Source organism: Lolium perenne, chromosome 2 (genome assembly GCF_019359855.2).
Source record: "Lolium perenne isolate Kyuss_39 chromosome 2, Kyuss_2.0, whole genome shotgun sequence".
Classification (NCBI taxonomy): Eukaryota; Viridiplantae; Streptophyta; class Magnoliopsida; order Poales; family Poaceae; genus Lolium; species Lolium perenne.
In genome coordinates this window covers 329,127,402-329,140,723 of record NC_067245.2, presented here as the reverse complement: position 1 = coordinate 329,140,723, position 13,322 = coordinate 329,127,402, and the positions used below count along the sequence as shown (strand labels likewise).

General features: G+C 45.7%; 1 protein-coding gene across 1 annotated transcript; it reads right to left on the bottom strand.

The window, feature by feature from the left end:
• Positions 1-328: 328 nt before the first annotated feature.
• On the bottom strand, positions 329-4,409 carry LOC127337225 (polyamine oxidase 5). Its single transcript, XM_051364187.2, has 10 exons — positions 3,940-4,409; positions 2,681-2,796; positions 2,487-2,575; positions 2,277-2,390; positions 2,099-2,186; positions 1,933-2,018; positions 1,738-1,840; positions 1,478-1,575; positions 949-1,378; positions 329-842 (listed from the first exon to the last, which is right to left on the bottom strand). The coding sequence occupies exons 1-10, from the start codon at positions 3,971-3,973 to the stop codon at positions 522-524; spliced, it is 1,479 nt and encodes a 492-aa protein (XP_051220147.1). The 5' UTR covers positions 3,974-4,409; the 3' UTR covers positions 329-521.
• Positions 4,410-13,322: the final 8,913 nt, after the last annotated feature.

Here is a 13,322-nt window from a genome sequence, read left to right as displayed (position 1 = left end):
GATATTTAAGCCTAGCAATTAAGGATATTCTTTAGAAAAACTTAGGTAGGCGAGTGGGGGGTGGGGGGATGGCCGCCTTTGGCCCTAAGAAAGATCCGATAGACATCAGATTATGCAGAAGAAACAATGCTAGGCAATGTCCTCTTTGCTTTAAGCTAAGTTTGCGGTTGTTGAATCATGTTGTGATGTGATTATTTAAATAATATATTATAGGAAATTAATAGTTAAAGTTGGTCAAACATATTAAAACATGTAAAAACTGGTTGGGCATACGAAATATAATAATTCACTGCAATGCCAAACACAACTAAAGAGTACCACATAATCCAAACATAAGAGTACCACATAATTGATGAAAAGAGCAATATCAATGACATCAGAGAGATTAATTCTGCATGTTATTCAGAGTTACATCAAAGATCAAACAGAGAGGTTGTCTAGTTTTGGAGGCATATACGGCACATGAATCAGCCTACAATGTTAACAGAACAACATGGTGCTAAATAGACAGGTTTGTTCTTTCACAGCCTGGATATCTGGAGGGGGACCATGACTTCAGCCATCTCCTCCCTCATGGCAATCTTGCCGACCTGGAACAGATCGGAGATACCTAGCTGAGTCGAGAGGCGCCTTCGGCAGTCCTCTGCAGCGTCAATACCTGATGAATACGCACCGTGCACGGACCCAGAGTGGTCGATGCAGGCGGCCTCCCCGGCGAAAAACAGGTTGCCCACCGGAGCACAGAATCTTTCATACAAGTCAGCTGGTTTCCCCACCAAGTCGCACGAGTAGGAACCGAGTGAATTTGGGTCGGTCCCCCACCGTGAAACCAGATACTGGACCTGGAAATGTTTAGCAAAAGAGGTTAGAACTTTCAAAGCTACCATACAAATTCTGAAATACTTCAACCACTGTAGAGAATGTGAAAATAAGCATCTAAAGCTTTACCGGTTCAGTGGCACCTGGAAGCATTTTTTTGAGCTGTGACATGACAAAGTTAACAGATTCTTCGTCCGACAGCTTCTCCATTTCGTAGGCGAATCTGCCGGCTACCATGCATACAAGGACTGGGTGTCCTGTGGCTTTGTGAAGGTTAAGAAAGTAACCGCAGGCATTTGATGTTTGGGCAACCCTACCCAGTACTTCAACATTGGGCCAAAAGATTGTGTCGAATCGGAGGGCTATCTTGTTCTCGAGGCCAACACCGAGATCAGCGATTGCTGATAGTTTCCATTCTGGGAGCTCAGGTTCAAACTTGATGATATTTGCCTTGAGTACACCAAGAGGGACAGTTATTATAGCAGCATCTGCAACAAAGCTTGTCCCGCCTTCCATACATACAATCACTTTATTATACCGCTGGATGATTTTGGTAACCCTGATCACAAAAAGGATGAAATAAGAAGCTGTCTATTTGGGCCTTAGAAATGACTTATCAATGTGAATTATTGGATTATAAGGATATGCTTCTGTGTACCTGTGGTTCAGGTGGATATCAAGATCTCGAGAGAGGGCTCTGATAACTGGATCATAGCCATTCACCATAAGTCCATGTCCACCAGTAAGAACATGTTCCTGTAAATTTGCAAAGCTCAGCACACTTGACAAGTGTCATAGTCCAAATACGCAGCGGTGCAGGTCATATCAGCCAGCATTTATCTGCTGACTTGGCAAGTTGGGGCTCGACAAACGAACACATGTTAGGTATGAGTATATCAAGCAGTTCCTACTACATACCTGATCCCAATTTTGCAAAGATATATTATCCACGTCCGTAGCAAACCATGCTTCCAATCTACAAATGCACCACTGCAATACTTCATATTGCAAACCCTCAATCCTGTAAAGATAAATACATATATTTTAGTCATTTCACAGCTGCACTGAGACTTCATCATTCCAAATTATACAAATCTGCTGTACTCCACTTACCTTAGATGTGGATTCTTGTCTAGCACAATTGAGATGGCCTGAACCAGAGGCATGTCGTTTGCATTTTCATCTCTAACTTTCACCGTCTGCAGTATTCACAAGAAGGTTATAACTGATACAGCGAGACAATAAGAAGATAACATTTAAATGTAAATGGTTGCAGTACCTCTTTAAGAATTTGCTCAAATATTTCCCCGACTTTGGTTACTATCTCCTGGGGGACTTGACGACCATCCTTATCAAAGAGAGCGTAGCTAATAAAAAGAAAAAAAAATGTAAGAGTAAGAAAGCCAACAAAGTTAAAGGAGGAACATACACATATGTCAATATGGAAAATGAACTACCTCTCCAAATCATGGTCATAAAGCACAGAGTTATCACCACTAGTGCGATATAATCTAAGCCCGAGAAGCCTAATCAATGGCGCCAGAGAATTCTCATTGCATACACCATGCAACCTGAATCACATGATAAAGCCATGAGATCACTCTGTATAAAACTCAATGCAAGATGGAAGAAACACAACTAAATACTAGTTCTAGGATGCAACTAACCAAGATGCTCCCATGTCAATTGGGCAGCCAAAAGAATAGTCAGTATGCACACGGCCACCAAGTCGATCTCGCGACTCTAACAATGTGACCTGTAGGTGTGCATTAAACACACGTTTTACTAACTGCTTTTGGATAGTACACTCTACAGAACCGGAAACAGAAATATTTCATTTTATCCTCCAGAGATAATTTACCTTAAATGAAGCATTTGACAGTGCACGAGCAGATGCAATGCCTGAAATCCCTCCACCAATCACAATTACAGAAGGCGGAGAAGCGTTTTGCCCATCAATGTGCTGACCAAAAAGACCTGGAATCACGAAGAGAATAAGCGTTAAATTCACTTAGTATCACGTATAAGGCATTTCTCAAGCATCTACCTGAATAAGCAGATAGTAAAATTGCCACTTATGTGTGTGAATTTATACTGAATTTTGTGTGTGTTAAATCTCCTACTGGACATAGACAGTTGCCTGTTCTAGCATATGAAAAGCCACCTGAATAGAACTGTACGTCTTCTAGGGAGTGACAGGACATTATCAGGAATATGCCACGAATGATTTATAATGTGGGAACACACCAGCCTGAACGATCCCTAGAATTATTCGATGCGCAGCAATATGGATTAACCGATGCAGCAGCATATTCCACAAAAAGAAGGCAAACCAGAATAAGGAGCAGATAGACCTTGGATGCTATTCCCAATTTGTTTTCTTCGAAACTCAAAAATATTTCTTTTTACTACTGTTTAGTGGCCTCAGTTTTTCAGAACCTCGTTCTACATCCCTTTCAGAGATTCACTTGGGAGTCCCCATCACCAGTCCCTCGCTTTACATGCAGCATTCTCTGCTAGTATAACAATTTCCTTGCTTCGGCTGTAACATTTATTGTTTCCGATTCTCACCCGGTGAAATCACTTTTCTGTATCTACCTTAAGGTGATTTAGTTGAGGTCACAAGAAAAACTCCTTGTTTCAACAATAAATGAGTAATCTCCTTGTCATGAAAAAATATCTCGGCTCATCAATCATATTAAGACCCATCATTTGTGTATATATTTTTTCCCAAACATGATTGGTGGTCCCCTATCAGCATCAAATGAATCGAAGGAATGATTCTGGTCCAATAATTATTGGCCTTTTAGCATTTGAAGAAGACAGTGAACTGTCACAGTGTCAAGCATGATTGAGACGTCAGTCCAGACAGCAACATCCCGGTAGATAGACATAGCTTCCTAATTTCTACTGGTAATACGTACGCCACTTGACCTTGAAACAATTGAATTCTACAATCAGTACTAATAATTATCCACACGCCAGTTGAAACAACTTGCACGTACTAGTTAGGCAGTGGATTTGATGCAGCGGGGGAATATACTTTATGTTGACGTTGAGCACACGAAACTGTAAGAAAAAAACAGGGAGGGAACAAGAGAGGGGTGATCGGGCACGCACCTCCGGCGGCGAAGGCATTCGGCGGCTGGTCCATCCTCCGGCGCGGTCAGATGAGCCCAGCTGCAGGGGGAATGGAGTCGAATCGGAACAGAGTTTACAGAGAGAGATGCAGAGATCGGAGAGTGCGGTGCGCGGCGAGAGAGAGACCGATCCGGGCCGGCCGGCGGGGGCTAGCAATTGGAGGAGGAGGCTAAGGAGCGGAGGCGGGCGCCACGTATAGGAAGCGAGAGGTAGAAGACGAAGACGAGGAGGCCGTCCATGCCGCCGCCGCAACAGGGGTCGACGACGCTGTTAGGAGCGGTGGTCGGCGCCGCGCGGAGGACTCCTCTCATAACCAAAACGGCCCGTCGCCGGCGAGCCGCCCCGCGCCGGCGATCCTCTCCAGCGGCGCCACGCCGAGCGAGCCGAGCCGGACGGTTGTTCAGGTGGTGGAGAGCGAGCGCGAGTGCGCGCGGGACAGGGGCGCGCGGTTGGGTTATTAGGGCCACTTCTTTTGGGCTTATGCTTATGAAGAAGCCGGCTTATGGATTTCGGTGGGGGGAAACTCCGGTGGGGAGAAGCTCGTAGAAACTGTTTTTACACTTCTTTTGGGCTTATGCACTGTGGGCATGTTTGTTGTGTAATGTCGGCAATACCCCTGAATTTGATGTTGGTTAAATTTCTTCTTCATGTTCCTTGGAGGTGCCCTCCTGAAATTCTGAAAATAGTATATCTTCTAAATTTCCTCTATTTTAATATATTTGATTGTCATCTGACAGTGCTAATACATTAGAAATTTCCACTTGGAATCCCACAAACTAATACATTAAAAATTTCCACTAGCAATCCCACAAAGTGCTAATACAAATAATCATATACACAGTACCGCTATACATTCCTGTGTAGATTGTTTTCTGTTATTGCAAGCCCACAATCATTCCTTTGGTGGTTGATCGTTTTGACAGCGAGTGCTTGCTGCTGAGCTTCCTGGCCAGCGCAGCGGAGTAGGTCGCGCTCCTGTCCTAGCCGGCAGAGCAGATTGAGCTGGGCGCGCGGGTGGAGCAGCTACTGGGTCAACGGCGCGGAGCAGGTCGGTGGCAGAGCAGATGCGGAGGAGGACGCCGGGCGGAGCGGCCAGCTCGTCGTTGACGCCGACTTGCCGGTGGAGAGTCCGGCATCGATCGCTGCTGGTGGTGGAGATGGGGAGCGCAAGAACGAGCAGGGGATGCGGCGGGTGGGCCTTTCGGGCGGCGGAGCCGGCTGTGGGTGGGCGGTGGAGCAGCGCCGACGTTGGAGCAGTGCCGGCGGCGGTCACGTGGAACCCTAGCACGCTCGGGTGTCAGCGATGCGGGACAAAGAGGCCGAATGACGCGACTTGGGAGGAAACGGTGCCTTTTTTCCTTTTTCTTTTTCACTTGTTCAAAGCATTATACTCTGGAAGGGCAATCTGCTGTAAATAGAAGCAGCGAGAGGGGCAACTCGTTGTACCGATTCGATTTAGAACTGAGAAGCTCGGGAAACTCCTCAGAAACAGGTCGCGAGCAGTTTCTCGGTTTAGTCACAAACGCAGCTTCTCGGTGGAAATAAGCTGGGCTGAAGCTAGACACTTCTTTTGGGCTTCAGCTGTGCACCACCTAGAAGCTGGCCTAGAAGCCCAAAAGAAGTGGCCCTTAGTTGTTGGTCGTGACGGGGTTTGTTTGGTTGGTTGGTTGGTGCGGTGCGGGTCGGATGCGAGGCTGGCGCGGCGGTTTTATAGGGCTGGCCGTTTTGCGTGTGCGTGCCTGCGGAGTTTGGTTATTGCCGGGATGGCACGAAGCGTGCGCCGCTCATGTGGAGTGGAGTGAGACACTAAACCACCCAACTCTAATCTTGTTCTAGCACTTCAAGCCGCGATCTAATTTGCGTCAGGGCATCTATTATATCTACAAAAAACGTTACACTTGATTAGGACGATCTTGATCCTTCCAACTAGGAAAAGCACTTTTCTACATCAAAACAATCACCCAAGCGAACACGGCACCTAAAATCGCCATGTGGCGCTCGTGGGATTCTCCCTTCTCATTGTGGTTATCCCGCCGGCGATGCTCAACGGTATTGGCAACAAACGGTGGGATATTGTGGCACTACTTTGGATCCTCTGCTTTGCACTCTTTGGTGTGGCATAGATCGGACAAAAGGCCCCCGATATGTGGTACCTCTCTTATTATTTGAGAAGGGTTTGTTCTCAGACAACTTCATCTAGACAACATGCCGCCTCTAGCAACCAACTATAGCTTTCGACTTGGGCTATCCTCTTTGTGCCAGAAATATGCAACACGTTCAGGGTTGCGGTGGTACGTGGTGTGGTATATCTCTTCCGAGTTGGGGGAGGCATTGAAGTGTCGTTGTGTTTCTCCTTGGAGTCGTCGTGTTGGCATTGTGCTCCTTCTCTTGTCTTCCTAGATTTGGATATGACGACGCCTTTGTGTCATTCTATCTTTTTTTACTCTGAATGTGTCATTCTATTGCCAATGAGGCATCGAATGAGATTTTCCTTTCATGACCCTTCCTCTTTTATCCTAGCAGGGGCTTGCTTTGAATTCCAGGTGATCCACAAGAAGTTTCTTAGATGCTCTAGGTCACTTGTGTAGTGTGCTGCATTTTTCCCCATTGTGACATGCACATTGGTGTCGATAGTCTTGGTTGTGGACCATCTTTTGGCTTCAACGGTGGCACACCAGTATTGTTGCATTGTCTCTGCTATTTTATACTCTTTGTACATGTTGGCGATACTCATATGAAAGTTTTTTATTTGGTGTCAACGTACTTCGTCTAGTCCCTTCAGGTGGTCATCTTGCCTTCCCTTTTGTAAATTTATATGTGGAGCTCCTTGTTTAGAAAAAGGACAGTCAAGGTTCTCGAGGTGGATTACTGCTCCATGACTTTGGTTGGTTGTGCTTGGGGCGTGGCTCGACGATGCTTTAGCTTATGATGTGGGCATCACAGGAGTGTTTGTGGCATGGTCTCGACTCTATAGTCTTCGTTGTCGTTTGTGGCTTAGCTAATCGAGCCACGACAGTAGTCTCATAGGATGTCAGCTATTGTAAGGGGTTAGTTCCCTCCAGTTATTGAACCCCCCTCCTATTTTTTTTTCCTTTTCATTCGATGTTGGCCTTTTGGCTAGGGTGTCTACCCTTTGTAATCATTTTTTCTTTCTTTTGCCCTCCGCGTGCATCCTCTATGTAAATTTTTATTCCTCAATGGAGCAGGTGGGGTAATACCCCATAAAGCTTTTTGAAATTCTCTTATGCTACAAAAAAATAGAGAAAAATTCAGGTAGTCGGCCGGTTGCCTTTGTATGTGAGCCTATTGTATGAGGTTCATTTTTTACCAACTTTAGATGGCGTGGAACTTTCAAAAATCCATTATATTAGATTATATGGAGATTCCAGTCATAGAGTAAACATTTTTGAATGACCTATTGTTCGGACAAATCATAGGGGACGATGTGAGGCGAGTTAGCTCAAAGTTTTGAGAAGAATTAACAAGAGATGTAGTGCAAAAGTTTTTGAATATCTAAAACCAATTCCGCGCATCTATATAAGTGCATTTCCTGATTGTGCAGAGTCTAGCAATCGCGGCTGCCCAAGGTGTTGGTTTTTGGTGGCTACAGTTGATCTAGCTCTTGTCTTTGTTTAGGAGCTGCTTGTATGTGGTATGATGTTATCTGAAGTTGTATCCATACTTCTTCCGGAGTATAGATTAGTGGAAGCAGGTTTTGAAACACTCGTAACACGGTTTCCTATCTTGTGTGAGGGTGTCCTCTCTTCTTGCTTCCTTTATTTGTATTTCTAAAACTTGTAGAGTAGTGAACTTTATGTTCTTGTTATGCAAGTAGTGGACTAGGGAGTAGCCTGATTTGAAAATTGTGTATGCATATCTGTATTTCTTTTGTGCAAAAATGAAATTTTATACTGCGCATTTGCACATGCCATCCATTAAGAATTTCATAATTGAAAGATCGAGATGTCGCCTAGAGGGGGGGGGGGTGAATAGGCAATTACAAACTCTTGCGGATTTGTCTTGTATGAATGCGGAATTAAACTATCGTTTAGTTTACAAGCACAAACCCTAAATATGCTAAGCTCAACTAAGTGTAACAATAGCAACTAGAGCTAAGCAAGATAGGCACAAGATATATGTAGCACAAGTGATAGCAAGATATATGTACTTCAAGCACGATGGCTATCACAAGGAAAGAGAGCTCGGGTATAGAAATAACCGAGGCACGCGGAGACGAGGATGTATTCCCGTGTTCCCTTGCTTTGCAACAAGGTACGTCACGTTTGGAGGAGTGGAGGTCCCACGAAGGATTCCCCGCGCCACGAAGGCTCACCCTATTCTCCGAACCACACCCACGAAGGATAATGGCCCTTTCCTTATGGTTAGCTTTTCCTCCGCTCCGGAGATGGCAAGCTCCACAACCACTTCACAAGCTCCACGAAGGAGAAGCCCGGGCCTCTTCACAATCTTCTTGAAGAGATCACCGGAGCACCAATCACCAAGCCAACTAGGAGGTCACCCTCCAAGAGTAACAAGCTCACGGTCTCTCACTCGAACAAATCGTGGTGGAGAGCTCAACACTATGCAATGATGCAAAGCAAGAACACCGGAGGTGTTCAAGTCCTTCACACTCAAATCCCACCAAAGCAACGAATGCTAGGATGAGATTGGAGAGGATGAACAAGGGGGAAAGTCAACCAAAGACTCCAAGATCTAGATCCCAAGAGATTCCCTCACTTAGAGAAGAATTGGTTTGGTGGAAGTGTAGATCTAGATCTCCTCTCTCAAATCCTCAAATATGAGCAAGAATCATGGGGGGGAACAAGAGAGAGAGCAACTTCTTCAAATGCAACAATGGAGGTGAGAGAAAGGGAAGAAGTACTTGCTCAAGGTGGAAGAAGGGCTATTTATAGCATGGGAGCAAATAAAACTGTTGGGGGGAAAAAGACAAGAAAAACGGGCAGAAAACGGCTCTAAAAATGGCCCAGGCCGGTTGCCGGGCAGGCCGACCGGCTGGGCAGGGAGCCGGTCGGTGGCCGTCCGACCGGCCCGATGCCGGGCAGCAGCCGCGCTGGGCGGCGGATAAGCGAGGAGCGCGGGGCGAGTGGGCAGCGGCGGGGCTTGAAGCCAGGCGGAGAGGCCGGTCCGGCCGGGGCCTCCACCGGGCGGCCCGGTTGGTAACCGGGTGCTGGGCTGGATGGGGTGGCCAAGCCCACTGGTTGCCACCCGGATGGCACCGGTTCCCAGGCCGGTTGTCGACCGGGTGGGCCGGCGCCTGGCCCGGTCCGGCCGGCTGGCTCCTCCCTTTTTTTCTTTCTTTTTCTTCTTTTCTTCTTTTTCCTTTTCTTTAATAACTAATGCTCCCGAACTCCGATTGACATGAAACCAATTTTGTTGGAAAGATAACGACGAATAGAACCCCAACACTTAGCATCTTGTCAAGTGCGGATTTCCCTTCATGACGCTTTTCCAAGTCTTTCTTCAAAGAAAGAACTTGGGCCTCGAGCTCTTTTATTTCCTCTACATGGTTAGTAGAAATACAAGTACTAGAGGAAGTAGAAGCTTCATTGTTAGAGCAACAAGGCAAAGTGAGTAATCCAACACAAGGTGTATCACTAGTTTGACTAGATGGATTACAAGGACTAGCACATGAAGATATAGCATTTGTAGTAGAGATTGTGCTAATGTCCACATGAGGCTCACAAGATGTTACCTTCGTGATACTAGCCTCATGAGCTAACTTTAGCCCATCATAGGAAATTAGAAGTTCATCATGAGAGCTTGAGAGCTTTTTATGACTTTCTTCCAATTCCCTATAATTGCTAGTTAGCAACTCAAGTTGAGCCCTTAGCTCAACATTCTCCTTTAAGGTCGATGCTTCACAAGAATTAGAGTTAGTAGCACAAGCATCAACAATAGTTTTCTCATTTTCATGCATATAGGATTCAACTTTTTGTGTAAGCATGAAATTAGCATGCTTCTCATCTTTTAGCTCATGCTTGAGGAGAGTGAATCTCATTTCCTCATTTTCAACATGGGATTCCAACTTCACTATGGTTTCCTTATATTTATTCAAGATATCCATAGAGTATTCGAGATTAGCACGAGCTTCTTTATTACCATGAAGAGAAGCATATATCATTGCCATATTATGCACCAAGGTATTATATTCTTCATCATTATCATCATCATCACTCTCATCATTAGAGGAAGTGTTAGGAGTCAAAGTAGGAGATACCTTTGATCCATTTGCCATAAGGCACATGTGCATACCGGAGGATGAAGATGAAGATATTCTTGAATCCTCATTTGAAAACATGTCTTGATCCATATAGTGTTCGGTTTCCTCTACATTGTTAGTCAACAAACAACTAGAGGAAATATAAGCATTTTGATTATGGGGGCAAGACAAGGTAAGCATATCTTCATGAGATTTATGTAAGCAATTTACACATGATATGCAAGGACTAACAACACAAGCATGTAGGTCATTTTCAATGCTAGATGTGTTTAAGTCCAAAGAGGAAACATTGCAATGAGATAGAGATGAAGAGTCATCACTATTGATCACAATATCAACATTGCAATTTCCCTCACCACTCACCATATCATTACCTTGTGTCTTGCAACACGTTGGTGAAGTGGAAGAAGATGATATATCATCACGGCCAGGAGGTGGAAGCAACTTGGAGCTCTTCATGATGTGAAGGGGAAGAGAGCTCCTCGGAGACACCACCGACCAATTGAGAAGTGGATCCACCAAACATTTCCTTAAGCTTGATCCACATCTCATGAGACGATTTTCGCTTTATATATATCAAGAACCTACGAAAATCGGGTCTCAAAGAGAATAAAAGCTCATTAGATACTTGAGCTTCAAGATGTAAGTTTTTCTCATCCTCTAAAGATAGATTTTGAGAATCCATCGGAGGAGAAAAACCGACATCTAGAAATTGCTCTATATGTGGACACAAGGTCCGAAGCTTACAAAGCAAGCAATTTCTCCACAAAAGATAATTTGTGCCATTAAAGACAATTGTGTCATTGTGCACTATACTAGCCGACATCTTTACTCTCAAGGCGGTGAAGCCTTAAACAAGGAGAGACCTTGCTCTGATACCAATTGAAAGATCGAGATGTCGCCTAGAGGGGGGGTGAATAGGCAATTACAAACTCTTGCGGATTTGTCTTGTATGAATGCGGAATTAAACTATCGTTTAGTTTACAAGCACAAACCCTAAATATGCTAAGCTCAACTAAGTGTAACAATAGCAACTAGAGCTAAGCAAGATAGGCACAAGATATATGTAGCACAAGTGATAGCAAGATATATGTACTTCAAGCACGATGGCTATCACAAGGAAAGAGAGCTCGGGTATAGAAATAACCGAGGCACGCGGAGACGAGGATGTATTCCCGTGTTCCCTTGCTTTGCAACAAGGTACGTCACGTTTGGAGGAGTGGAGGTCCCACGAAGGATTCCCCGCGCCACGAAGGCTCACCCTATTCTCCGAACCACACCCACGAAGGATAATGGCCCTTTCCTTATGGTTAGCTTTTCCTCCGCTCAGGAGATGGCAAGCTCCACAACCACTTCACAAGCTCCACGAAGGAGAAGCCCGGGCCTCTTCACAATCTTCTTGAAGAGATCACCGGAGCACCAATCACCAAGCCAACTAGGAGGTCACCCTCCAAGAGTAACAAGCTCACGGTCTCTCACTCGAACAAATCGTGGTGGAGAGCTCAACACTATGCAATGATGCAAAGCAAGAACACCGGAGGTGTTCAAGTCCTTCACACTCAAATCCCACCAAAGCAACGAATGCTAGGATGAGATTGGAGAGGATGAACAAGGGGAAAGTCAACCAAAGACTCCAAGATCTAGATCCCAAGAGATTCCCTCACTTAGAGAAGAATTGGTTTGGTGGAAGTGTAGATCTAGATCTCCTCTCTCAAATCCTCAAATATGAGCAAGAATCATGGGGGGGAACAAGAGAGAGAGCAACTTCTTCAAATGCAACAATGGAGGTGAGAGAAAGGGAAGAAGTACTTGCTCAAGGTGGAAGAAGGGCTATTTATAGCATGGGAGCAAATAAAACTGTTGGGGGGAAAAAGACAAGAAAAACGGGCGAAACGGCTCTAAAAATGGCCCGGTAGGTTGCCGGGCAGGCCAAGCCGGCGAGATCGAGGAGCGGTCGGTGGCCGGTCCGGACCGGCCCGATATGGACTGGGCAGCAGCCGCTGGCGGCGGATAAGCGGGAGGAGCGCGGGGCGGGTGGGCGCCAGGGCTTGAAGCCCAGCCGGCGGAGAGGCCGGTCCGGCCGGGGCCTCCACCGGGCGGCCCGGTTGGTAACCGGGTGCTGGGCCGGATGGGGTGGCCAAGCCCACTGGTTGCCACCCGGATGGCACCGGTTCCCAGGCCGGTTGTCGACCGGGTGGGCCGGCGCCTGGCCCGGTCCGGCCGGCTGGCTCCTCCCTTTTTTTCTTTCTTTTTCTTCTTTTCTTCTTTTTCCTTTTCTTTAATAACTAATGCTCCCGAACTCCGATTGACATGAAACCAATTTTGTTGGAAAGATAACGACGAATAGAACCCCAACAAAAACTGGAAATATGGAGACTCCTCACAGAACATTTTTAGATGATTTTAGAGAGGGAGTCTCCCACCGTCAAGAAACAGTGAAGACGTCCAAACTCGAAAACGCAATAGAAGATGCATGCGGATTCCGTTTTCGATGAACTTGGGCTTGTTGTAAAGCTAGCAACAAGCTCAAGAACCTCACACAGAGAAACACCAAGAAGCAATAAGGATATGCAAAGTATGCAAAGGATTGAGCTCTCTAAGACGATGTGATCAAGTTACTCAACCGAAAGCCCCTCTTAATAGTGCGGCTATCTATCCTATAATCCGGTCTCCCAACAACCACCTTGAGACCGGTAAAAGGAAAACCTAGCAAGGCCATACCTTTGCCTTGCGCATCCCGCTTGATCTTGATGATAGCTCTTCAAGCTCTTCTCAAACCGGAATGCCTCAACTTGATCATCGTTGCTTCGTGAAGACTCACAAATGCTCCCCCATACATCATGATGAGAAAGCTCCATTGATGCACATCTTCACATGTCCATTATTACCAAATGGACGGCAAGCTTCAAGCATGTGATCCACTTGAGATGCTCATCTTGAACTTGCACGACTCAACCTTGTATCTTCTCATACTCACTTAAGATAGAGCATGGCTAATATTGAGTTCCACATAAGAACTCCATCTTCATTTCTTCTTGTTGATCATATCACATATTTATCTTCAAACCGATGATCATGATGCCAATACACAAGATATATCTTTATCTTCATGGCATCCATA

What these genes read in the sequence shown, in the direction of transcription:
- LOC127337225 (XM_051364187.2), bottom strand. Translation starts at nt 3,973, where the DNA reads ATGGACCAGCCGCCGAATGCCTTCGCCGCCGGAG. An exon ending in ATTGACATGGGAGCATCTTG is followed by an intron (nt 2,391 to 2,486) that starts GTTAGTTGCATC and finishes CATGTGATTCAG; the next exon opens with GTTGCATGGTGTATGCAATG. An exon ending in TATGACCATGATTTGGAGAG is followed by an intron (nt 2,187 to 2,276) that starts GTAGTTCATTTT and finishes TCTTTTTATTAG; the next exon opens with CTACGCTCTCTTTGATAAGG.